This window comes from Cervus elaphus, chromosome 10 (assembly GCF_910594005.1).
Source record: "Cervus elaphus chromosome 10, mCerEla1.1, whole genome shotgun sequence".
Classification (NCBI taxonomy): domain Eukaryota; kingdom Metazoa; phylum Chordata; class Mammalia; order Artiodactyla; family Cervidae; genus Cervus; species Cervus elaphus.
The window spans coordinates 35,869,305-35,895,276 of record NC_057824.1 but is presented as its reverse complement, the minus strand read 5'-3'; the positions used below and the strand labels follow the sequence as shown (position 1 = coordinate 35,895,276).

At 46.0% G+C, this 25,972-nt stretch overlaps 1 protein-coding gene across 2 annotated transcripts in view; it reads right to left on the bottom strand.

The window, feature by feature from the left end:
* PRKCB (protein kinase C beta) overlaps positions 1-25,972 on the bottom strand; it is a 359,558-nt gene that overhangs the window by 57,771 nt on the left and 275,815 nt on the right. For both annotated transcript variants that reach the window (XM_043914534.1, XM_043914535.1), the window contains exon 10: positions 2,491-2,664. In XM_043914534.1, coding sequence (XP_043770469.1) covers positions 2,491-2,664 — 174 coding nt within the window. The remainder of the gene's footprint in view (positions 1-2,490; positions 2,665-25,972) is intronic.

The following is a 25,972-nucleotide window of genomic DNA, read 5'->3' as shown; positions in this document are numbered from 1 at the left end:
GATGTATGGCAGAAACAAACACAATATTGTGAAGTAATTATCCCTCAATTAAAAATAGGTAAGTAAAAAGAAACTACTATTTGTCAAAGCTCAGAACCTGACTCCTGGTCCTCTCCCTCTTTGTGAAAAAGGCAAGTATTAGAAAGATGTTAATGGCCATGCTAGCACCAAATAGAAACAGTCTCCTCGAGGTACTCAGAAGAATGTACAGTGAACTAAAAAGAACACAATTTAAAATTCGTGCAGCACCCAAAATCACCCTTCAAACTGCCCAGCATCACACTGCATGGTGGTACATGCTTCACACTTTGGTAAACATGACTTCAGCTCTTAGTCTTGCCTGCAGTGGAGTGAAAATCTTCTTATAGCCCGTTTTCACCAGCCGACCCCAAAAAGAGGCTGGTGGGTCAAAATCTCCAAAAGAAATACTGCACACATTTGCCAAGAATGTTCCCTCTCTTGATGACTTGTGGCAGGGAGATTGGGATTCGGGGAAAGGCCCCCAGCAGAAAAACCATCCCTTCACCCAAAACACAGATGCCCCTGTGGCATCAGGGGACAATCTAGGGACCCCTTGACTTCTCCAGATTCTGCTATCACAGCATCATTACATTGTTCGGTAATATCCCCATGTCTGTTGCCTTTGCTTTCAGAGGAGAAAACAGGACCCAGCTTCTCAAAAAGAGAACCTAGCTTCCTCAGCTCTATACCTCAGTACCAGTCTAGGCCAAGGCCAATGTTAAATGTCTGTGAAGTGGATAACCAGCGTTTATGAGTGTTTGGGGGCTTCCCAGGAGGTGCTAAAGTAAAGCAACTGCCTGCCAATGCAGGAGATGTGGTTCGATCCCTGCGTCAGGAAGATCCCCTGGAGTAGGAGGTGGCAACCCACTCCAGTATACTTGCCTGGGAAATCCCAAGGACAGAGGAGCCTGGCGGGCTACAGTCCATGGGGTCGCAAAAGAGTCAGACACGACTGAGCGACTGAGCGGAGTGCTAGAGTGTTTACCAGGTAACAAGCACTGCATTAAGCACTTCTCACATGTAATCTCATTTCCTCCTCATAGCAACCTTGGATGCAGCTACTATTATCCCTTTTACATATGGAGAGACTGAGGCCCAGGGGGGGTTGCGTAATTCTCTCAAGGCCACTCAGCCAGAAAATGACAAAGCTGAGATGTGAACCCAGGTCCCTCTGAGCCCAACAGGTATCAAGAAACTCTCACAACAAGGAAGGAGCCGGGTTCTGACTCTGCCCCTCTCACCACAGGGAGTTTTACCCCTAGGGTACAGCCTGCACTGAGAAAACCCACCTCAAACCCAGTTCCGGGTCTTTCTAGGTCGGCGGGGGACTCAATCAAACTTAGCGGAGCAGAGGACTTGGGGATGCTGGAGGAGAAAAGAAACTTTAAAGCACACACAGCTTGCAATGGCATCCCATCACGCACAGGAGTTGGGTTCTAAAATCGGAACGGAGGGTGCAAACTGGAGCAAGTCAAAATAATCTTGAACAAGCCCTTAAAACGTCTTTAAGACTCTGAGGCCTTTGGCCCTGAGAAGCTTCCAAAGCAAGAATTAACTCTGTATCTCTTTGCATTTGGGCTCTGCCCTGCCTTCCTTCCCCTACTCCCACCCCCTCCACACACACAGTGTCTGGTACCTGGGAAAGGCTCACAAATGAGGCAGATGGCTGAGAAAGCTAGGTCCTATGTCTGAGAAGGTCGTGCTCTTAAAGCAAAGGAGACAGACAGGGGGAGAGTTACCAGTCAATGCTATGGGGGCTGTGATAGCAGAGCCCGGTGAGGTGAATGGGTCCCCAGATTGTGGTCTGATCGCCACAAGCACCCGCTTAGGGATGGAGACCCAGGTCTAGTGTGCAAAGGGGAAGGTAAGAGGTTGTTCAAAGGATGTCTCATTCTCACAGATGAAAGCAGAATCACGGTGAATGGCAGATAGTACACAGATTCCCTCTTCTTCTTAGAAGCCTGGCTCTGAGCTCACCAGCCCCTGCCCAGGCTGCGCCCCCTGCCCCAGGAGTCCCATGAGGGTCATGCAACCTGCAGCATGGAATCACGCATTTATCTGAAGGGTCTGGAGGCCTGACTGTGACCCTGTAGGGGCACCCGTGAGGACCTCTGCCCTCATCCCCATCTGTAACTGCTGCTAGAACATCTCAGATTGTGGGACTGAAAGTCCTGAGTTCCCGTCCCCAGGTCACCTCTTGTTGCCAGAGGAGGGCCCTGCTCAGTTGGTTATAAAACCAATTGCCTGAGTTCCTTCCTTTATCTTTTTTGAAACAGGATCTGCCTCAGGGGAGAGCGTTTCTCAGTGGCAACCTCAGAAAAATCCTCCACGGCCGTCCCTGGGCCTGACAGCTTTCTGTCTCCAGGATGGGAAGGGCCCGGGTGCCTCTTTGGGGTGGCCAGTGCTAGAACCGCTCTGGCCAAAGCCTGGAAGCCTGGAGGTGGAGGGGCCCGGCCCCCAGGTAGTTACCATGGTCTGGAAGCAGGAATGCAGCTGGGTCAGGAAGGGCGGCTTCCCGGGCAGGGCCAGCACCCGCTTCTCCACCATCGTGCACTCCACGTCATCATCTTGGATGACCACGTCCTTTTTCAGGATCTTCACGGCGTACAGTTCATCTGTGCCTTTTCGCTCTGAGAGCATGACCTGCAAGACAGCGGGCATGTCAGTGTAGTTGAAGGGGCTCCCAGTGAAGCCACGGTGGCTGAGGGTCATTCAGATCCATTCCAAGCTTCTTCCACACCCCTTCAGTGGACGCTGGTAAGATACATGAAGTTTCCCACGGACCTTGAACCTTGAATGGCTGGACCCAATCGTAAAGAGGGTGGTTCCAAGACAGAGATAGACTCACCGGCAGAGAAAACAAATTTATGGTTACCAAAGGGGAAAGCGGGGGTGGTGGGATAAATTAGGAGCTTGGGATTAACAGAGACACACTGCTATATATAAAATCGATAAACAAAAGGAGGCTTCCCAGGTGGCTCTGTGGTAAAGAATCTGCCCATCAAGCAGGAGACTCCAGTTCGATTACTGGGTCAGGAATATCTCCTGGGAAAGGAAATGACAGCCCACTCCAGTATTCTTGCCTGGGAAATCCCTTGGACAGATGAGCCTGGCAGGTATAGTCCATGGGGTTGCAAAAGAGTCAGACACAAGTTAGCATCTAAGGAACAAGAAAACAACAGGATCTACTATACAGCACAGGGAACTATATTCAGTATCCTGTATTAATAATAACCTCTAATGGAAAAAGAATCTGCACAGGAGTACAGATAACATAAACTGAATCACTCTGCTCTACACCTGAAACTAACACAACATGGCAAATTAACTATCCTTCAACTTTTTAAAAGAAAAAATTTAAAAATAGAAGACGGTTCCAAGAGTGATGAGCAAGATATCCCTCGGGGATACGTATCAATGGCCAGGCAAACATAAACCCCACGAGGGCAAGCATCTTTGTCTGTTTTGTTCGGTGGTATACCCCCAGAGCCTGGAATAGTGCCTGGCACACAGCAGACGTTCAAGAAGTATTTGTTGAAGGAAGGAATGATTGAATTCCTGATAAAACTGAATTGGGCTCAATGGTTCTCTTATTCTTTCAGTTATTTAATATTTACTAAGAGCCTGCTAAGCATGCAGAAACACCATTAGATGAGCAGGCACGTTTCCTGACGCTGCATTCCAGGGAGGAAGGAGGACGTTGGACATTAATTACAGGGATGATTAATGTAATATTTTAACATCCCTTCCTGTGGTCCTGCGGCTTCCTTCCACACAGCCGTGGCCACAATCAGAGCATGTTAATCAGCATGGCTCGTGACACATCATTATTTTCACTGGTTGTGACTATGTCAGTGGGAAGACTGACCCGCAGGTACCGTTCTCAAGAGGCCTCTTAGGAGCATTGGGGCAGGACCACGTTGTTCAAGGCCTAACCTGGTCTGGGGGCTTCTGAGAAGGCTTCCTGGAGGAAGAGGCAATCAGATCGAAGTAAGTGCACACTGCACGCACTGGGTCAGATATTTTGCAGGCAATAATATCAATCGCCACATTGTTTTGAGTACCATGTGCCTGACAATGAGTGGTTCTCATTTATTATTTCTCATTCACTTTGCCTAAGACTCTGGGAAGTCAGTACCATTAACAACTGCATTTCATAGGGGAGAGGCAACATAGGGGTGAGGGATTAAGAGGTACAGACTATTAGGTATAAAATAAGCTACAAGGGTATATTACACAACACAAGAAAGACTGCCAATATTTTATAGTAACTATAAATGGAATTTAACCTTTAAAAATTGTGAATCACTACAATGTACACAAGCAATTTATATAATATTGTGCATCAACTATGCTTCAATAATAAACAAATAAAAGTTTTAAATTAATGAATAGGAAAGAAAAGAGCTCTATCTCATAGGTGGCTCAAGGAAGGTAAGTGACCTGTGACACCAAAAATTCAGTTAGGGACAGAGCCAGGATTTGAACCTGGTCTACCTGAACTAGAAGAAATGGAATAGCCATCAGAGTCCACAAAAGCGTCCAAAATGCAGTACTTGGATGCAATCTCAAAAATGACAGAATGATCTCTGTTCGTTTCCAAGGCAAACCATTCAATATCACAGTAATCCATGTCTATGTCCTGACCAATAATGCTGAAGAAGCTGGAGTTGAATGGTTCTATGAAGTTCTACAAGACCTTCTAGAACTAACACCCAAAAAAGATATCCGTTTCATTATAGGGGACTGGAATGCAAAAGCAGGAAGTCAAGAAATACCTGGAATAACAGGTAAATTTGGCCTTGGAGTACGGAATGAAGCAGGGCAAAGGATAACAGAGTTTTGCCAAGAGAACACACGGGTCATAGCAAACACCCTCTTCCAACAAAAAAGAGAAGACTCTACACATGGACATCACCAGATGGTCAATATGAAAATCAGATTGATTATATTCTTTGCAGCCAAAGATGGAGAAGCTCTATACAGTCAGCAAAAACAAGACTGGGAGCTGACTGTGTCTCAGAACATGAACTCCTTATTGCCAAATTCAGACTTAAATTGAAGAAAGTAGGGAAAGCCACTAGACCATTCAGGTATGAACTAAATCAAATTCCTTACGACTATATAGTGGAAGTGAGAAGTAGATTCAAGGGATTAGATTGGATAGACAGAGTGCCTGAAGAACTATGGATGAAAGTTCATGACATTGTACGGGAGGCAGTGATTAAGATCATCCCCAAGAAAAAGAAATGCAAAAAGGAAAAATGGTGGTCTAAGGAGGCCTTAAAAACAGCTGTGAAAAGAAGAGAAGCAAAAGGCAAAGGAGAAAAGGAAAGATACACCCATCTGAATGCAGAGTTCCAAAGAATAGCAAGAAGGGATAAGAAAGCCTTCCTCAGTGACCAGTGCAAAGAAATAGAGGAAAACAACAGAATGGGAAAGACCAGAGATTTCCTCAAGAAAATTAGAGATACCAAGGGAATATTTCATGCAAAGATGGGCACAATAAAGGACAGAAATGGTATGGACCTAACAGAAGCAGAAGATACTAAGAAGAGATGGCAAGAATACACAGAGGAACTATACAAAAAAGATCTTCACGACCCAGATAATCACAATGGTGTGATCACTCACCTAGAGCCAGACACCCTAGAGTGTGAAATCAAGTGGGCCTTAGGAAGCATCACTACGAACAAAGCTAGTGGAGGTGATGGAATTCCAGTTGAGATATTTCAAATCCTGAAAGATGATGCTGTGAAAGTGCTGCACTCAGTATGCCAGCAAATTTGGAAAACTCAGCAGTGGACACAGGACTGGAAAAGGTCAGTTTTCATTCCAATCCCAAAGAAGGGCAATGCCAAAGAATGTTCAAACTACCACACAATTGCACTTATCTCACATGCTAGCGAAGTAATGCTCAAAATTCTCCAAGCTAGGTTTCAACAGTACGTGAACCGAGAACTGCCAGGTGTTCAAGCTGGATTTAGAAAAGGCAGAAGAAACAGAGATCAAATTGCCAACATCCGTTGGATCATCGAAAAAGCAAGAGAGCTCCAGAAAAATATCTACTTCTGCTTTATTGACTATGCCAAAACCTTTGACAGTGTGGACCACAGCAAACTGAGGAAAAGTCTTCAAGAGCTGAGAATACCAGACCACCTGACCTGCCTCCTGAGAAATCTGTATGCAGGTCAAGAAGCAACAGTTAGAACCGGACATGAAACAACAGACTGGTTCCAAATCAGGAAAGGAGTACTGTCACTCTGCTTATTTAACTTATATGCAGTGTCCATCATGAGAAATGCTGGACTGGATGGAGCACAAGCTGGAATCAAGATTGCAGGAAGAAATATCAATAACCTCAGATATGCAGATGACACCATGCTTATGGCAGAAAGCGAAGAACTAAAGAGCCTCTTGATGAAAGTAAAAGAGGAGAGTGAAAAAGTTGGCTTGAAACTCAACATTCAGAAAACTAAGATCATGGCATCTGGTCCCATCACTTCATGGCAAATAGATGGGGAAACAGTGGAAACAGTGACAGACTTTATTTTTTGGGCTCCAAAATCACTGCAGATGGTAACTGCAGCCATGAAATTAAAAGACACTTGCTCCTTGGAAGAAAAGTTATGACCAACCTAGACAGCTTATAAAAAGCAGAGACATTACTTTGTCAGCAAAGGTCTGTCTAGTCAAAGCTATGGTTTTTCCAGTAGTCATGTAAGGATGTGAGGGTTGGACTACAAAGAAAGCTGAGCGCCAAAGAATTGATGGTTTTGAACTGTGGTGTTGGAGAAGGCTCTTAAGAGACCCTTGGACAGCAAGGAGATCCAACCAGTCCATCCTAAAGGAAATCAGTCCTGAATTCATTGGAAGGACTGATGCTGAGACTGAAACTCCAATACTTTGGCCACCTGATGCAAAGAACTGACTCATTTGAAAAGACCCTGATACTGAGAAAATTTGAAGGCGGGATGGGAAAGGGATGACAGAGGATGAGATGGTTGGATGGCATCACCAACTCAATGGATGTGAGTTTGAGTAAACTCCGGGAGTTGGTGATGGACAGGGAGGCCTGGTGTGCTGTGGTCCATGGGGTCGCGAAGAGTCAGACACGACTGAGCGACTGAACTGAACTGAACTGAACCTGACCTCAAGGTCTCTGCCTTTATACGCTCCACTTGTCACAGCTCCAGAAGAATCCTCCAGGAGTTTAGGTAGCTGAGGAAACGAAAATACTCACCCCTGACTTGGCTGGAGGATCAGAGACAGCAAGAGAGGCCTGGGCCCGAGGGAGCCTCGGGGCAGGAGGGCAGGTCCCAGGCTCCTTGGGCTCCTGCCTGGATGTGAGAGGCTTCCCTGGATTCCTGCAGGAAGCTCTGGGCCAAGCTCCCCACCCCTCTGTGTGGTCTCCTGGCCGCACCATTTTCTCTCTCATCATGGCCAGGGGTGGCCGTGGGTGACACAGATCCAGGAACTTAGAACTCTTAGGGAGAAAGTCCCTGACACACATACTTCTGAAGCAAGAGGGCTTTTGCAGCCTCTTTCTCCCCCAGCCTCGCCACGGAAATACGAGCTGCCAAGCTGAGCAGATCCTCCCAGGAGTTGCTTGGGCAGAGCAGGGCTCAAAGTGCTGGAATGTGTGTCTGCACACACATATTTCCCATCTCTCTTTGCTCCCTCACAGGTACCCAGAGCCGTTTTTCCTTCCCTAGCCCTCACCTAGGCAGAAACTGTGACTCCACTAAGATGTAAGGAATAGGCTGAAGACAGGGGTTTTCTGCTCCCAGATTCCCCAGGAGGCCAGGGCTGGGACAAGAGCAGGGAGGGCCATGACCAGAGGTGAATGTGTAGCGGGAGTGAAGCCGAGCCGTCAGCTGGGAGGACCCCCCAGGACACAGGAGGGGCTCAGCGCTGTAAGTGTGGACAGACCTGCTGTCCTGTCACCACTGGTGAATGTACAGTCTAACAATCCTGAATACTGTGAACACCCCACCCACCCACCCACCACCACCCCAGGACCCAGGAGAGGGGCCCTGGACTTCTTGAAAGTCAGTGCAGCCCCCTGCTTGGAGGAGGAGCAAGACAGATGTCTGGGAATTTTCCCAGGCACCAGGGGCAGGCAGCATATGTCTGTCTCAACTACCCCCATTCTACAGATAAACAAACTGAAGCTCAGAGAGATGAACCTGCTCGAGCTAATGACGGTTTAGTCCAGGTTTGATGCACAAGACAGGGCTCTCAGGGCCAGTGTACTGGGAGGACCCAGAGGGATGGGATGGGGAGGGACGTGGGAGGCGGGTTCAGGATGGGGGACACGTGTACACCCGTGGCTGATCTGTGTCGATGTATGGCAAAAGCCACTACAATATTGTTAAGTAATTAGCCTCCAATTAAAATAAATTAATTAATTAAAAAATGCAAATCTGACCAGGCTACTCAAATGCCTTAAGTCCCTCAGTGGCTCCCTCAAGTGAAACAATTCCATGGCCACGTCCTGTTCTCTCTTTCCCTGTGGCTATTCTATTCCCACTGCCTGCAGCGTCCTCTCATACTCATTCACTGCCCTGAGAATCTGAGATTCCACTCAGATGTCACCTTTGTCTATATCCCTCAATGATCCACGAGACCAAATGGGTCACTTCCCTCCTCTGGACCACGGGACTGCTTTGCAGCTGTGTCAGGGACTTTATGCAGGTGTTTCCTAACTTCAGTCACCATTCATGTGCCTGTTTTTTTTTCACATTTTTCCCCTACCACATAAACTGGTATTTCATCAGTATTTTTAAAACCTGGTCACATCTTTACTTAACCACACTTATCTGAAAAGGAAACTCTGGATCACCACCATTAATGGCAAGCCTATCGCATCCTTAAATGAAAGATGAGCAGAAAAATAAATACGAACAAAGCAGCGCTAGGAGATTTTAGCTGGATGCTTCTGGCTGCTGAAGTTCTGAGCCAGGTCCTGCGTTTGCTCCTTGTTTAAGGAAAAAAGTGATATTAGCAAATGTTAGCTATCAGTGGCATGCAGTCAACAAATGAGGCTCTTTGGTTCAAGTAATTAGAAAGACTAAGAGAAAACATAAAAAGAGAGACTAACCTTATCATGCTGCAATTTAATTTTATTTCATATTGCATCTGCTTACCACCTTTAAAAACTCAAATTACTAAACTAAAATCTTCTTGCAAATCATCAATACTGTGTGCTTTACAACTTAGAAAATACTGTTGCATTTGGAGTTACGGTTATTTTTTGTGTGAAGATTTTCAGTGCCTTGCCCTGTCCTAAGCTACAGGGGTAGGGGAAGAATAAGCCAGAATCAGAAGACCATTCACGCAAGTGAATAGTGTGGCTGTGTCCCAGTAAACCTTTATTTATAAAAACAGGCGGTGGGTCCAGCACTGGTAATTTGCTGATCCCTGTTCTAGAACATGTATTTCAAAAAAGATCGATAAAAATCAAGAGTGACTACATTATCAAAAACGGCTGAAGTTTAACTTGGAAATGGACCCTAGCATACTTTTCAGTTCTTCCAGATCCTTACCAGAATCTTCTGATTGGGCAGGGGGACCTATCTGGCCACAGCTGATTGGATCAGAGGTAGAGAACTGACCAAGGTCGAGCCAATCAGATTCTCTCATTTAAGAATGTGGAATTAGGATACTCCCAGCAGTTAGTCTGGGGTCCTGAAGAGAGAAACAGACAGATCTGCCTAAAGTGGTCTTTTCCTACACTTGATCTTAGCCAAAAGGCCAAGAAGCAATAAGTGTTCCTTTCCTGCCACACACAGGCAAAGAAAAATGGCCCAGATGTGGTGGTGGGGGTGTGGGGTGAGGACAAGAATGTCGGAATGATCAAAGGCTTTGCTTCCCAGTTCTTGGTTCCAATCTCTCAGGAGGCTTGGCTGTTTCCATAGAAACCTCTGTGACTCCCCAATAAAGTTATTATTTTATTTATACTACCTTGAGTGGATTTTTATTTCTTAAAGATCCTGTAAGACAAAATTATTGCTTGAGGAGCTCAAATTCTTAATACAAAATAAACATTTTGGGAAGTCAAATAGCATCAGGTTAGTACATGATGTAAAACAAGGCAAATTCCATTCTTTATAAACAACAGTGCCTCCAGTATTCTTGCCTGGAAAATCCCATGGACAGAGGAGCCTGGCAGGCTACAGTCCATGGGTTCCCTGTCAGACACAATTGAGCACACACTGCATATATACCCGCCTATCTCAGGATTACGTGGGGATATCTGTTTACAAGACAAGGTGTCAAGTGCCACCTCTGGTCTAGAAGCTCTCACTGTGGCCTGGGAGTGAGCATTTTAACAAGCACCTCCCCTTGATTCTAATTACTAAATTTGTTGCTCTGAGGAACTGAGAGTGTGTGTGTGTGTGTGTGTGTGTGTGTGGTATGTTAGTTGCTCATTCATGTCTGACTCTGTGTGACTCGATAGACTGTAGCTCTCTAGGCTCCTCTGTCCTTGGAATTCTCCAGGCGAGAATACCACAGTGGTTTGCCATTCCGTTCTCCAGGGGATCTTCCGGACCCAGGGATCAAACCCAGGTCTCCCACATTATGGGCAGAGTCTTTACCATCTGGGCCATCAGGGAAGCCACTGAAAGTCCAAGATATTCGCTATTTCTCAAAGGGCAGAGTCTGTACCCTGTCCATGTGAACGTGGGCAGCCTCTGAGGCACTATCAAATCGACTCATTTAATACAAGAGTGAGGACGTTCTACAGGTAAAACAGAACTCTTTTGAGTTTCCCAACACTTTTTCTGCAGTCAAAGGAACTGTAAGACAAGTCAAGTTAATATAATCAAGCTTTCCTTTCAACAGGAATCCTTCTGTCCTTGGAGGGCTTTTTGAGAGCTTCCCGGGAGCTTTCCTCACATCACGAGGGAAGTGATATTCTGTGATGGTTTCAAAACATACCTACAGATATTTGTTGTTTCTCAAAGGGCAGAGTCTGTGCTCTGTCCCCTTGAACGTGGGCAGCCTCTGTGACCGTTCCAGTGAATGGAACACTCTGTGACTCGGGAGGCAGCAGCTTCTGTCAGTTTCTCCTGGGACACCTGCCTTTGGAGCCCTGAGGCCACCGTGCCAGCAAGGCTACAGAATGAGGCCATGTGGAGAGGAGAGGCCTGGGGAAGACACAAAGAGCTTGCTGTCCAGACAGCACTGGGAGCTCCAGCCCCAGCCGTCCCAGCTCCAGCCACTGCAGGACAGACCCCAAACCACAACCAACCAGGGGCTGTTCCCAATCTTCTGCCTGTCAGAAACCATGAGAGGTAATAATATACGAGCGGGGTTGTTTTGGGGTCTTTGGGCTTCTCTGGTGGCTCAGACGGTAAAGAATCTGCCTGCAGTGTGGAAGACACAGGTTCAATCCCTGGGTCGGGAAGATCCCCTGGAGAAGGGAATGGCTACCCACTCCAGTCTTCTTGCCTGGAGAATTCCATGAACAGAGAAGCCTGGCGGGCTACAGTTGTTGTTTTAGACCTCTGAGTTTGGGGACAATTTGTGGTACAACAGGAGGCAACTAGAACAGATTCATCTAAGTTCACATGTGCCCTAAAGCAACCCAGCCTTGTCAGCTGTGGCCCCTGTTACCTGGCTTTATTTATGTTCTGTGTTTCGTTATGCACACTCTTTTCAATCAAAAAATGTTTAAGGCTTCAGTGGAGATGGGTAAGGGAAATGGAATTCATTCTGCCTTCCAAATGAATCACCTTTCCTAGTTTCATCCAGGACTCAGAAGACTGGCCAATTCATTCATTTGTTCAGTAAACATGAATTAAGCATCTGGGATATTCTGGGCGCTGAGGATGCAGAATGACAATGCCTTCAGGAAGCCTACACACCAGCACAAATGATTCCCATTCAATTATGATTAAACTCCTGAAAGAGAAATGCATGGCGCCCATGGTGAATGTTCACATGGAGGACTTAACCTGATTTGGTGGGCCAGCAAAAGATGCCCTGGGGAAGTAATGGTTAAGCTGAGACCTGGAGAACTGCCAGGACTAGCAAGGTGGAGATGGGGGAGGCATATTCCAGGCAAAGGGAAGCAAACTGTGTTCCCTTCAAATTAACCAAAGCTGGATCCATAAACCTTGATAGGAAGTGAGTGCTCAAGCTCTAGAATTCAAATTCCAGATTCTAACTCCCAGCTCTCTGAGATGTAGCAAACAATCGTCTGCAACAGACAGAGCGGCACTGACACCAAGGTGGGGTGGTGGCTGGACAGAGAACAGGGGACTTCAAAGGGAATGGGCCCGTGTATGCGCCAGGAAGAAAGCAGGCCATGTTGGGGGACCAGCACATAAGGGAAGGTGGCTAGTTTGGGGCTGATAATGATAACTACCCCGACTTCTTATTTACACGGTGCATCATCTCCTATAATTCCACACAGATGGAGTGCAGGCACTGCTACTGCCCCTCACAGAGGAGGAAGCCAGGGCTTAGAGAAGTGAGGCGAGTGGTCTAAAGTCACTCTACTAGGAAGTGACCCTTGGAGCTTATCTGTCTCCAGAGTCCATGCTCTTAACCATCTGATTCTCTGAGCCCTACGAATCAAGGGTTGAGTCATGAGGCTGCACCGTCTGCATGTTATTGCGGAGTATTTCAAATCTGACTCCAGATCCTGGCCCTGTTCTCCTTTCCCTTCCCACCTCACTTGTTGAGGCTTCGGCCCCTATGGTCTAACTCACGGCCAAAGACAGAACAGTAGGTCATTTCTCCATTTCTTATACAGCCACTAACAAATCAGTCATCTCCTTGTCGAGATGAGCTCAGTCTGAGTTAGTGCTGCGGCCATGATTCCAGTTCATCCATCCAGTCCATGAGCTCTCCCGGGAATTCTGTGTCAGCCATGACGCTAGGCACTGGTGATGCGCCTACAAATGGGATAGACATGGCCCTACTTCTAAGCAGTAAGTGGCTGAGAAGATCTTACCCCACTCCACCTGTGCCCTCAAGTAGAGTTGGAACAAGAGAAAGAAATGGCAGAAAAACAGCCGTAGCACCAGCAATGGCGATGGCCATGCTCTAAAATGTTCCTTTCTGTAGACATGATTTTTTATTGTCTGCAGTTTCTGGAGCTTCCACTTCAGTTAATACCATCATCGAGGGCGTGGGCTGTTTGTTCAGCTGTCCCTCCATCTCCCGGGTGAGGATTCCAAACAGACTGAAAGACTGTGCTGAAGTGATGTTCTTATCAAATTCCAAGCCACATCTGTTCCCCGAGAATCTTTTGGGAGAGATGTGATAAACAGCAGCAGCTCCAATGACAGCAGATAAAATGGAGAGTAGCCCAGGGATTCCTAACTGGAAAGTCAGTGGAGATGAACTTTACTGGGAAATCCAAACAGCAAAATGTGCCTGGAACCTTGGCTCTTGGGGGACGGGACAAGATGGCATTATGGTTAGGTCACGGACTTTAGAAATAGGAGACCTGGTAAATATCCAAGTTCCACCACGTACTAGCCGTGGGGCCTTGGGAAAGTCACTTACCTTTTCTGAACCTTAATTGCGTCATCTATAAAACAGGGAAACTACCAATGCTCAGCTTTGGGTGGTGCTAAGGAAACTCGAGGGGATAAAGTAGGAAAACGGTACACGTGAATTCAGCACCGTGCTGGGGAAATGTCGAGTACTTAGGAACTGGTACTAGTTACAATAACAAAGAACCAGAAGTCTATTCTTGCACACTTCAGGAGACCAGAAATTGAGGTAGGGTTGGTTCCTCCTTAAGGTTTTGAGGGATGATCAGTTCCAGAGGTCTCCCCCAGCTTCTGCAGTTGCCAGCAAGCCTCAGCCAGTGGACACACCACCAGAGTCTCTTCCTCCGTCTTCACATGCTGTTCTTCCCTGTGTCTCTGTCTAAATGGCCTTTTCTTATAAGGAGATCTGTTGTTGGATTAGGGCCATCCTGAACTCATCTGAACTTGACATCTGCAAAGACCCTCTGCCCGGGTTGGGCTTCCCTCATAGCTCAGTCGGTAAAGAATCTGCCCGCAACGCAGGAGACCCGGGTTCAATTCCTGGGTTGGGAAGATCCCTTGGAGAAGGAAATAGCAACCCACTCCAGTATTCTTGCCTGGAAAATCCCATAGACAGAGGAGCCTGGTGGGCTACAGTCCATGACGTCGCAAGAGTCAGCCACGACTTAGTGACTAAATCACCATCACCAGGTTAGGTGGAATTCACAGGATCAGCAGTTAAACTTGAATATATATACTGGATGGAGACAATTCTGTCCACTAGCCTTGCCGGTTATCCTCAGCTTCATCTTTTCAGAGAATGACCAAGGAGACGGCTTGTGAGCCCTGAACACAACTCTCAACTGGCTGAGGAGCCTGGCCCCAAGGGAATTGTGGGTCTGTGTGCTTATTGACAGGAGAGGGCAGTGATAGTTGGAGACCAAGGCCCCACTCCCTACTCCCCCAAGTTCAACCGACGCCTGCTGAAAGCTCAAAGCCGAACTGAGCCTCCCTTAATTGCGCTCTCTTCCATCTCTCATCCAGAGCATCAAGTTTTGTCAACTATACCTTCAAAAAACGTCCACCCCCCACCTCCTTCCTGATCTAAGCCACCATGATTCTCACCCTGGTCTCTTGCAATTGCCTCCTGCATAATCCTCTGTTTGCACTCTACCTGCTCCCAACCTCCACGGACACTCCCTGCAGGACTCCTCCCCGGAGATGCTCAACAGCGTAATTTCTTACCTCGTTCAGTGTGACTTCCTCGCAGAGGTCCTCCCTGACCACCTTCTCTAAAGTGGCAGCCCCTCTGTCACTCCCCACTCCCTTCCTCTTCCCAGCACTCACCACATCTGGCATCCTGTTCACCTCCATTGGTTTCTTTTCTCCCTCCCTAGAAGGGAAGCTCCAGGAGAGCAGCTGTTGGGTTTGACTGCTTCATTGTCATGTTACCAATATCTAGACACTCAATAAATATTTCGTGAATAAATAAATGAAAAGATCTGAGTGAAGGGTGTGCATTCTGAGTTGTTTCAGTCATGTCCGACTCTTTATGACCGCACGGACTATAGTAAGCCAAGCTCCTCTGTCCATGGGATTCTTAAGAACACTGGAGTGGGTTGCCATGCCCTCCTCCAGCGGATCTTCCCAACCCAGGGATTGAACCTGAGTCTTGTATGTTTCCTGCACTGGCAGGCAGGTTTTTTTTTACCACTAGAACCTGGGAACCTAGGAAGCCCATGAGTGAAGAGAAAAGAATTTTTAAAAAAATCCCTAGGCCTAGGTCACTAAAAGTCTCTAGTGATTTAGCTCTCAGCATCATTTAATTTATCTATGGTTACATCCAACTTATAATTCACAATATACTTGAGGCGGCATTCAAGATTATATAATATTAAACAAGTGGACTTTATGTTATGTTAATTATACCTTGGTAAAGCTGGTTAAAAATGATTATATAGCACATACTATGTATTTAAGAATGGTACAGAAAAACCCAAATAAACTTTTTTCCCAACCCAATATATGTGTGTATTTTATAAATATAGTATGTGTGTTTGTATGTGTTGTACTATTAGCTTCCTAAAGGCCAAAGCAACCAGAATTACATGAAATGATGACAAAAGTTTATATTTCCTATAAGGAAAATCATTGGTTGCAGAGAAAAATAAGTTTTCCCTGGAACTTAGGTCTAGAAGAAATGTCTCGTGTGGATCGTGAAGATGCAGCGCTGCCATGGATGATGTTCTTAGCAGCATCTCTGCGACAGTCAGAGGAGGTAGAAGTGAGACTGTACCATGGAGCATGGTCAGTGCCCACAAGCCTGACTAATATACAAGGGTCAGGAAAAGACAGTAACTGGATGAACTCAGACGGTGCATCTGAAAGAGAGAGAGAGAGACACGTCTGGGGCTCACAGAGTCCCCAAGCAGTACTTCGGGAGGAGAGGATCTGTAAGGTGCAGGGAGCTGAGGGTGCACGGGAGAGGGATGCAGAAGCATGTTAAAGCCAGGTATGCGGAGTGCAGGCCTCCAGGGGGACCCCGAGCCCCTCTGAGTGCAGGCCTCCAGGGGGACCCCGAGCCCCTCTGCCCGCCTCTCCCACACCCACCACAGTACAGAGCTGGCTTGTGGACAAGGTTGGATGCGAGTCTGCGGAGGGACGGTGGGGGGTGGTGGTGTGTGGAGCTGATCTCTGGCAAGCGTGAACCCTCCTCTATTTTAGGGTTCCATCTCTTTGAGGGTCCCCTTGCTCTCTATGAATGTCTCCTACTTTGGCTCCACTCTTTCCCTCTGAAGAGCTAGAGTACTTTAGACCAGCTCAGTTCTGTCTTCAGGCAAATCCAGTCTCCCCCCACTCCCCTACCCTTTGCTTGGCTTTGCCTCGCATGTCTGCTTATACTGAGCTCCTGTTTCTCCGGGCTGGACACTGGAACTCCCTGCGGAGCTTTTACAAGCTGATGTTTGGACCACACTTCAGACCAATTAAGTCGGAATCTTCTAAATATCGGGGGCCTTCCTGTGCCAGGCCTGGACTGCCCTAGGGGAGGATGAGGTGGTGAGTTGGCAAGAGGCCATCAGGATGGTACTGTAATCAGGGGCTGGAGCGCTGGGCAAACACTGGCCACTGTTCTTCTGGGGGCTTTCCCCCACTCAGGAGGAGGATTCTGAGAGAGACTTGGGTGCCGCCGGGTTACAAGATGAAGGTGAGCGTCCACATCCTCTTCTCTTTACAACACAGCAGGTATCCTGACAAGCTCTTTGATGTAAGAATGAGACTGTGACCTTGACAAAACTGATAAGCTCGAAGTTTATATCTAATTAGAGCTGTAAAATCACAGTAGGTACAAGTTCAGTTCTGAATCCAAAGCATCACTCTATCATGCACTTGCTATGTGATCTTGGGCAAGTTACTCAACCTCTCTGACTCTTGGTTCCCTCATATATACAAAAGGGGCATAGTGATAGTCCTCCTTCCTAGGGCTGTTGTGAGAGCAAGTGACATAACGCAAGTGAAGTTCAGAGTCTGGCACATATGAAGCCATTTTTTTTATGGCTCAGACAACAAAGAATCGGCCTACCCATGTAGGAGACAGGGGTTCAATCCCTGGGTCAGAAAGATCCCCTGGAGAAGGGAATGGCAACACACTCCAGCATTTTTGCTTGGGAAATCCCATCAACAGAGGAGCCTGGCAGACTACAATCCATCCATAGGGTGGCAAAGAGTCGGACACGACTGAGCCAGTAAGCACAGGTCTTAGATGCGGCATGTGAACTCTTAGTTGTAGCATGTGGGATTTAGTTCCCCATGGAGCCTTAGCCACTGGACCACCAGGGAAGTCCCAGGCAATGTTGTTAAAGTGAAAGAATAAATACAGAGAATAAGAGGGATGCTCCGGCTCCTTCAGTGGGGACAGCAGTTCCTTCCCACATTCTCCAGATGGCAGAGAGTGAACCAGAGCCATAGACCAAAATTTCTGCAAAATCTATTTCCCAGGAGATCCTTATGCGCAGCCCAGAGTGAAAGGCAAGGTCATACTGTCTGTGTTTAGAGGTGGGGCTGGCAGGAGCTCTCCTGGAGAGGCTAAGAGGACTCTCCCGCAGGGAGCGGCATGTTCAGGCCAGACGGGACTTCCCCGCAGAATCAGCAGACCATCTGTCATCTTCTAACATTCTGAACGGGAAAGCGATGATACACCCTGAACTCCAGGCCCCTCTAGACTCATCTTCTCTGGCAAAGCCCACCTTCAGACTGGGCTGGGTTTGAAGAGTTGGCTTAGGCCCCCCAACCTCTGATAGCCAGAGGCATGGAATGAGGGACAGAGCCATTCCAACCAGGAGACCCTAGAGGTGGATGTGGGGGTACATGTAGACCACAGTCTATCGTCACAGGGTCGTGAGAGTGATTCAATGATACACAGCATCTTAGAGAGAAAGTGTGCATGCTTAGTCGTGCCTGACTCTTTGCAACCCTGTGGACTGTAGCCCACCAGGCTCCTCTGTCCATGGGATTTCCCAGGCAAGAATACTAGAATGGGTTGCCATTTCCTCCTTCAGGGGGGTCTTCCTGACCCAGAGATCGAACCCACATCTCCTGTGTCTCCTGCATCTCCTGCATTGGCAGGTGGATTCTTTACTGCTGGACCACCTGGGAAGTCACATGTCATCTTAAGAGCATAACACCTAGAACCAGAACTCAATACACCATGCTCATCATAGTTGATGAATTCTTTCTTTACCTTGTGAGGTTCTCCCAAATTTCAACTTTCACCAGACATGAGGATGTCCTAACATATTCTAGGTTATCTTGGAGGCCCTAATTTAATTCTTCAAAGTGTACTGTTATTATTTAAACTTTGGGTCATATTTTCTAAGCATAACATATCCACACATATGTGTGTTCAAATTTTGTATTTGATGGTGGACTCACAAAATAGAATGCAAAATCATGTGGTTTAAGGGAATTAAATACATTTGCTTCTAGCAGCAAACTAGAAGTTAGCCATCTAGAAATGGTTTCTGGCTTCTAATAGCTCCTTTTGGAGGAGCAACTTGGGTAGACTTGCAAATTGAAGAAGTACTTCAGGAAAAATTAAAAAGTGGTATAGTGGGGAAAGGATGCTAATTGGGAGTTAATAGAGTGGATCTGGGTAGGACTGCATCACTTTGTGGATACAGTGTTCAAGTTGGCAAGACAAAAATAAGAGCAGTGATACTCAGCATGCAGATCAACTGGGTTATTTCATGATTTATTATGTAAGGTTTTCCTTATTTAAAATAAAATCTCTTTATATGGTTACATACTGTATGATTCCAACTATATGACATTCTGGAAAAGGCAAAACCATGGAGACAGTAAAAAGATCAGTGGTTGCTAGGGGGTAAGGGGGTGGGAGGGATGAATAGGCGGAGCATAGAGGATTTTTAGGGCAGTGAAACTATTCTGTAAGACACTATAATGGTTGATGCATATTGTTATACATCTGTCTAGACATGTAGAATGTACACCACCAAGGATGAACCCTAATGTAAACTGTGGATTTGGGGTGATAAGAACGTGACCATGTGGGTTTATTGATTATAATGAATGTACCACTCAAGTGGGAGATGTTTATAATGGGGGAAGCATGGAGTTGAGTGATAGATAAATTGAATTTTCAGATCAGAGGTCAGGATGACAGGTGGGATTTTAAAATGATGCCATGTCACCCACTAGATTTAATCAAGTGTCAACTTTTTCCCCACTAGCAGAGAAAGCCAATGGAAGTGTGAAACGAAGTTTAGAATGGAGGTACTTTTGGCTTAGTCATCTCTGGCTCTTGTGGACCTGCTATTGTTAGGCAAATGTCACTACACCCATGGAAGGAATGACTCATAGTCGATGCTGGGAAGAGGAGAAGGAATATGAAGATTTAAACCTGAAACGCCGAGCCCTTGTGTTTTAAATGAAGATGGTTCATTGGATTCCATAAGAAATGTCTGACTGGGTTGTAATAAGAAATTCAAAACAACTATTATACTTCAAAACTCTGGCTGTATTACTTCTAATTATTCATATCAGAGAACTGATACAGTGGAAATGATACGTATCAATTCGAGTTACTGACGTGCTCTCTTGAGCTCAAATCAATGTTGGTGACCTGTAGGTTGGCTTAGTTAATGTTCTTTGAATCATCCATTGTATTTGACAAAGCTAGATGGTTAAAATAAAAGCAGATTTAATTCAACTGCTTTTGAAACAGTCTCAGGGAAGACAAACCAACAATTGATGCCTTTCATCAAAAGAAAACACAGTGAAACCCTTAAGGGTTCATCATTCATTTCAACAATTAGGCGGACAAAAGAATCCCATTTCTCTATAATCTGATGTGCTCTGCGTACACAAGCCTCCCTTTGTGGCTGGTGTCACAGACTGAGAGAGAATGGGCTTTCCTCGAGGGGAGCGGAGTATGCTGAGTGCCCTGGAGGCTGTGTGGCATAGTGGCTATACATTCAGGAGCCAGACTCAGGTTTGAACCTGCATCCACAGTTGCATGATACTGGAGCCTCTGAGCTCAACCCGGAGCCTCCACTCCCTCATCTGCAAAATGGGAATAATGACAGCACCCACCTCTTAAGATCATTGTTAAGATTAAATGAGCAATGCATATAAAACACTTAGACAGGTTCTCAGTGCTCAGAATATATTATCAATCTCTGCAGCGATGTTCAATGAGGTCAACACATGCATATATGCTAAGCTGTTTCAGTCGTGTCTGACTCTTTGTGACCCTGTGTAGCCCACCAGGCTTCTCTGTCCATGGGGTTCTCCAGGCAAGAATACTGGAGTGGGTTGCCATGCCCTTCTCCAGGGCATCTTCCCGATCCAGGGATTGAACCTGCATCTCTTACATCTCCTGCATTGGCAGGTGGGTTCTTTACCACCAGCACCACAATACATAATATGAAGTGGAGCTGAGGGACGGGTAAGGATTGAACAAACTATGGCATGCTTAGTTATATTAACCATCCATACTTGGCATTCAAAATATTTACCACGGGCATTGGATGATTATAATCTATAGGCTTCTGCAATCATGTTTGTTGTAGAAAAGATTATGGGTTACACTTAGTAAACAGGGATTCATCTTAACAGGGCAAGAATTTCTGAAATAGCATGTAAAGATGCGGCTGAAATGGATACGCAGAGGGTGCACTATGACAGCACAGTAATTGGACCAGAGGCCATGAATTATCACCTGAGACAGAGATTCCATGTTAATAGGCTCTATCTGACCCTTCAGTAAGAGAACTAGATTTAACTTCTTATTATTTTCCCCAAAGAGCCAGGCAACGTTTTGAAGAATATACAGACTTGAAGGAAACACAGGCTGTGTGCCATACAGTCCAGTATCTTCTTCCTTCTCTTTGAGGAACTTCCCAGACCACAGCTGCTTTTTGGAGAGTCCATTCCTGTTGTCTTTCCTGACAGATGGTTGGAAAAGTGACCTGTCCTCCTGGCCATAGCTAACTGGATCTCATGATCCCTGAGACATACTGGCCCATCAGTCTTTTTCCTAGGGCTTTAAATTCTAGGCTATTCTAGATTTGGGGATTCTATTGAGAATGGAGAAGTGCTAGGGGCTGAGTGAGGTGTTGCTGAGGCACAGTCACAGCAAGAGACATCAGCAAGAAGCTGGGGTGACAGATGGGGGGTCCCCAGGATGAAGACAATGATGACTGGGTTCCTGGAAGCTTCTCATCCCAGCTGCACTTCCTGCCTTTGGAAGCTGGGAGATACACAGAAAACATGCCGTGTCTGCCCAATAAATCCCCCCCTCCCCTTTCGTCACTCTGGCTTGACAAGAAAGCTTGAAATTCCAAATGTTTCACTTTCTTTGATATAATTAATTTTATCAGGAAAATAGACTCTTAATCCTTTCTTGTTCTGTAATTTACTATCTCCTGAGGGGTGAATTGGGGCTTACGTGGTGGCTCAGTGGTGAAGAATCTGCCTGCCGATGCAGGAGATGTGGGTTCAACACCCAGGTCAGGAAGATTCCCTGGAGGAGGAAATGGCAACCTACTCCAATATTCTTGCCTAGAAAACCCCTTCAAAGAGGATCCTGGCAGGCTACAGTCCATGGGGTCGCAAAGAGCAGGATATGACTCAGTGACTGAACACCGCACACAAGGGGTGAAAATAGGGGCCACAGAAAAGCAGCAAGTCACTTCATTGATGAGAGACCTGGATGATTTCAGAAAGTGACTGGGGAAGATGAGTTGGCAAAAATACTCAGCAATCAGAATTGCATACGAAAGACTGGGGGCTGGGAGGAAGCAGCCATAATTGGGATAGAACCAAAGAGAAGGCAGGAATCCAAGATCAGACAGCCAATGTCAAAAGGTTCTCTGGAAAAGGATTAAGGGAACAGGTAGCAAAGACTTTGAGCTATCTGTGAACCATATGATAAAAGGACTCACCATATGGTGCAGGAAGATAGCAGAGCAGGTTGAAGTAAAGGGAAGAGCTTTTGTCTGTAGGATTATATAACCACCTCTAATGTATGGACGTATATGTGTGCGTGTGAATCCATACCGCTAATGAGATTAAAATTAGGATAGACTCCCACAACGGGAGCTCCGAGACTTTAGAAAAGCCCTTTGTTACTGGTAGAAACTAAACTGCCTTTTCATCTCTTCAGGCAATTTCTTCCTGGGGTAACTCAATGCTTTACTTGGATCCAGAGGAAGACACTGGAGTCTGGGGGTGGAGCTCTGCATTTTTCTCTCTCGTGCCCAAACTCAAAGCACATGCTAGTTAAGTACCCCAGTAGCTTTGGGGGAGAGAGCTTGAAGGTTGCACTGTTGGGGCAGGTGTCAGCAACCAGGGCCAACTTCAAGCACACTGGGGACCATGATCTTTTCAGGGGCTCAGGAAAATATTTTTCATTTCTTTCCAAATCACGAGGGAAAAAGAATTAACTTTCAGGCTGAAGAAGATACTTTAACATGCAATGTTAATATATTTGCCTTTGTATTAGTCATAAGATAGAGTTTTTCTTTTCATGATGTAAGGAGGAGCCCATAAAGTCTTCGTTTTAAACGGTTTCAAAAAAGACTAGCAGTGTGGTGGAGATGAGTGGACCCCAAAGTAGAGAAGAGTGCTGTCAGAGATGGAAAAGAGGCAACTGGAATCATAAAACCTGATTTCAGGTCCTGGTCCTACCTCCTCCTTGCTGTTCAAATAGGTCTAATAGGGTTAACATCAGTAACTACCTTGCAGGGCTGTGGTGAGAATTAATACATGTGATCCATGTAAACCCATAGCTTGGGGGCTTCCCTGGTGGCTCAGTGGTAAAGAATCTGCCTGCCAATGCAGGAGACGCAGGTTCGATCCCTGGTCCCGGAAGATCCCACATGTTTCAAAGCAACTGAGCCCATGGGCCAGAACTATCGAGCCTGTCGTCTAGAGCCTGTGCTCCACAACAAGAGAGGCCACTGCCGTAAGAAGCCTGTGCACCACAATCAGAGCAGCGCCTCCTCACCACAACTAGAGAAAACCCCACAATGAAGATCCCGCACAGCCAAAAATTAACAAATAAAATTATTAAAAAAAAAATCATGGTCCCTGGCCATGAGTATGAGCTCAATAAAATTTGGAGGCAGCGGAGATGGGTGAGTGGAACTGTACAGGGCGGGGATGGCTGACAGAGCTGGTGAGGGTTAGAAGAAATGAAAGTTGACAGTTCAAAAGAAACCAGCTGAAAAGTTACTGCAAACACTAGAGAGGCCTCAAAGACTTGGAGGATCCCATGAGCAAAGCCTGCAGAGGAGGTAAGAAGGGAGGACGCTAGAAGAGAGAAGTGAACTCTCAGGAGCCCTCCTAGGAATCCCTGCCGACGAGCCCTGGCACATAGACAGGTGATCGACAAACACGAAGTAAGGAAGGAGAACAGAACGCCGGGAGCCTTCCATCATGATGGGCATGCCGTCTATCTAATGGCAGAGGCATGCAAACTCTGCTTAGACTTGGAGGGAAAGAGAAAGGGGTGGAGGATGAGAAAATAAGAGGGGTAAACAGTCAACTTTCTAGAATATACTTGTGACATGGTGAGACAACTGCTGTTGAGACCAGAAATGCAAGTGTTAAAAGTATCAAGCACTTAAAAGCCTCCGATCACATGTATTCAAACCAAACCCGGTCTGCTAAATGCCACTGACTAGCTCTCTGACATTTATTTCAACTGCCTGCATCTCATTTCCTCAACTGTAAAATGGGGATATTAGCAGCTATATTACAACAGAAACATGAGCCAATATATACAAAGCCCTTACAACAAAGCTGGCATAGAGTGAGGACTCAAAACGTTAGGTGATAGCATCAGCCTCTTCACCACCACCACCATGAGAATATATGTTCCACTAGGGCACATAATTTTGCCTGTTTTGTTCACAGTCATTTTCTCTGCACTTATGGTACCATGCAGGGCCCTGTGGGGCTCCTGGGCACAAGGTCTTTCTGTGGCCCCCACTTCAGTGATTACAGGAAACAGCCTTCATTCGACCTACATGACCTTCCCTGAGTTCCAATGGGCAGACTCAAGCAGTTGTTAATTAGGGAAGGGAGGGGATGCTAGACCAGGGAGAAACAGTGAAGAGCAGCCTTGGGACAAGGTCCTATTTCCGCATCAAGGGGTACACACAACAATATCTTTGAGCTATTGTGCAGATACTGAAACCCCGTCCAGGTGGGAGAAATTAATAATTAATGATGGTATGCTGCCCACAAGCATGCAGACCCCAGACAAGCTGGACTGAAGGTCAGTGATGTTGACTCCTACTTATCTCACCACCAACCCATTGGAAGAATATCCACAAGCTTGATCACACCCTCTGTGAACAATTACTGTAAAACTTATCAGTATCTTCCCCAAGTGGGGGCACTTGGTTCAGAAGGCATTAGCCTGCTGTGTCCCCCTTTGCCTGAAAAAGCAATAACCTATCCTTTTCTACTTTACCCAAAACTCTGTCTCCAAGATTTGATTCGGCACTGGTACGGAGAAGCTGAGGTTTCAGCATCACCTAGAAGGGTGTCTGACACATAGTGAAAGATCAATTAATACCTGTTGAATGAAGAAATCCTTAATTACGCTGTCAGCAGACAGTTATTATAAAAATGATGACTTCTCCCAGGTATGGGTTCCAACCTTAGCCCCAATTCCTTTCCCTCATGTCTGCCCGCTGCTTTCATAAGCAGCCACCATGCCTCACACTCAGATCTGGAGAGTTAGGATTTACGAGATCACTGATAATGGGTGAAACAGAGGTTCCTGAGGGTAGAAGTCACAGGGCAAAAGGATAAGGCACAGGTGAGTGGGAAGGAAGTGGAGGCAGCAAATCTCAAAAGAGCAATTTGATTCTCTGATATAGTCAGTGAGTAAAGGACAAGAAAGGGAAAGCCAAGATCACAGAAAACATCTTTAAGGATTCAGGAAACGGTGAGCATGCTCCTTATCTAAAGGAAAGGATATAGGGGAGAGGAAAGATCAGAGACTTTCCGTACCTTCTGGATATAAACAAAAATGCAACAAAAGACTTCATGTTCTTAGGAATACAATGGTAACTGAAGTACCAAATTGTCATGTGACTGAAAGACCTTTAAGACAATTTTCTTTTTGTAAAATGTGGTATTTGTACCATCAGCAATACAAGGACAAAATTACTTTTCTTTTAATAAGTTCTCCTAAGATATATTAAAACAAATATGTAACTGCTAGATCAAGCCTGTGATTTCACATACATTATCACTTAGGGCAATGCTAAGAAGAAGAGAAGGAAGTCAACTAAATCATTTAAAGAAAAAAAAATTTAAGATAATATAAAGGAAGTACATGCATGTTAAAAAAAATTACAGGTGCATGAATAGCTAATAGCTGGGAAATTGGCCAAGGCTATACTCAACCCTGTTATACAGTCTGAATCTTGAGCTATGGGTGATGGCGTGTACCACCTTGGAGGGTGGTACACAAATACTGAGTCTCCGGGGGCCACTGGGTTAACCCTCAACAGCTGCCTCAGTGACATCCAGGCACTCAATATCATCAGCCTCTTGGTCATTACTCGAGGAAAGTCAAACACCAGAAGAAGCTTCATGGTTTTGCCTCTCACTTCTTGGCTTTTTATTTTTGATCATCTTTGATGCATTTAAAGCAAAAGACCTGAATGGGGCTTTTTGAAGAGATAAAAGTAATACCTGCTTTTCCAAAGACTTTCCACTTTTCCTTTTCATTTCATAAGCTGTTGACTTCTTCCTACTTGATTTATTCCTGGCTTATGCTATGCTTCAGGAAAAGCAGCAGTAACACCTGGCATGTTCCATGATGTGAACACAAGGAAATGTCATCAAGAGAGGCTTAATGTTTTTTGTTTGTGGGGAATGAAAAATGGGGAGTTCTAAAGGTTAAAGTCAGAAGGTCT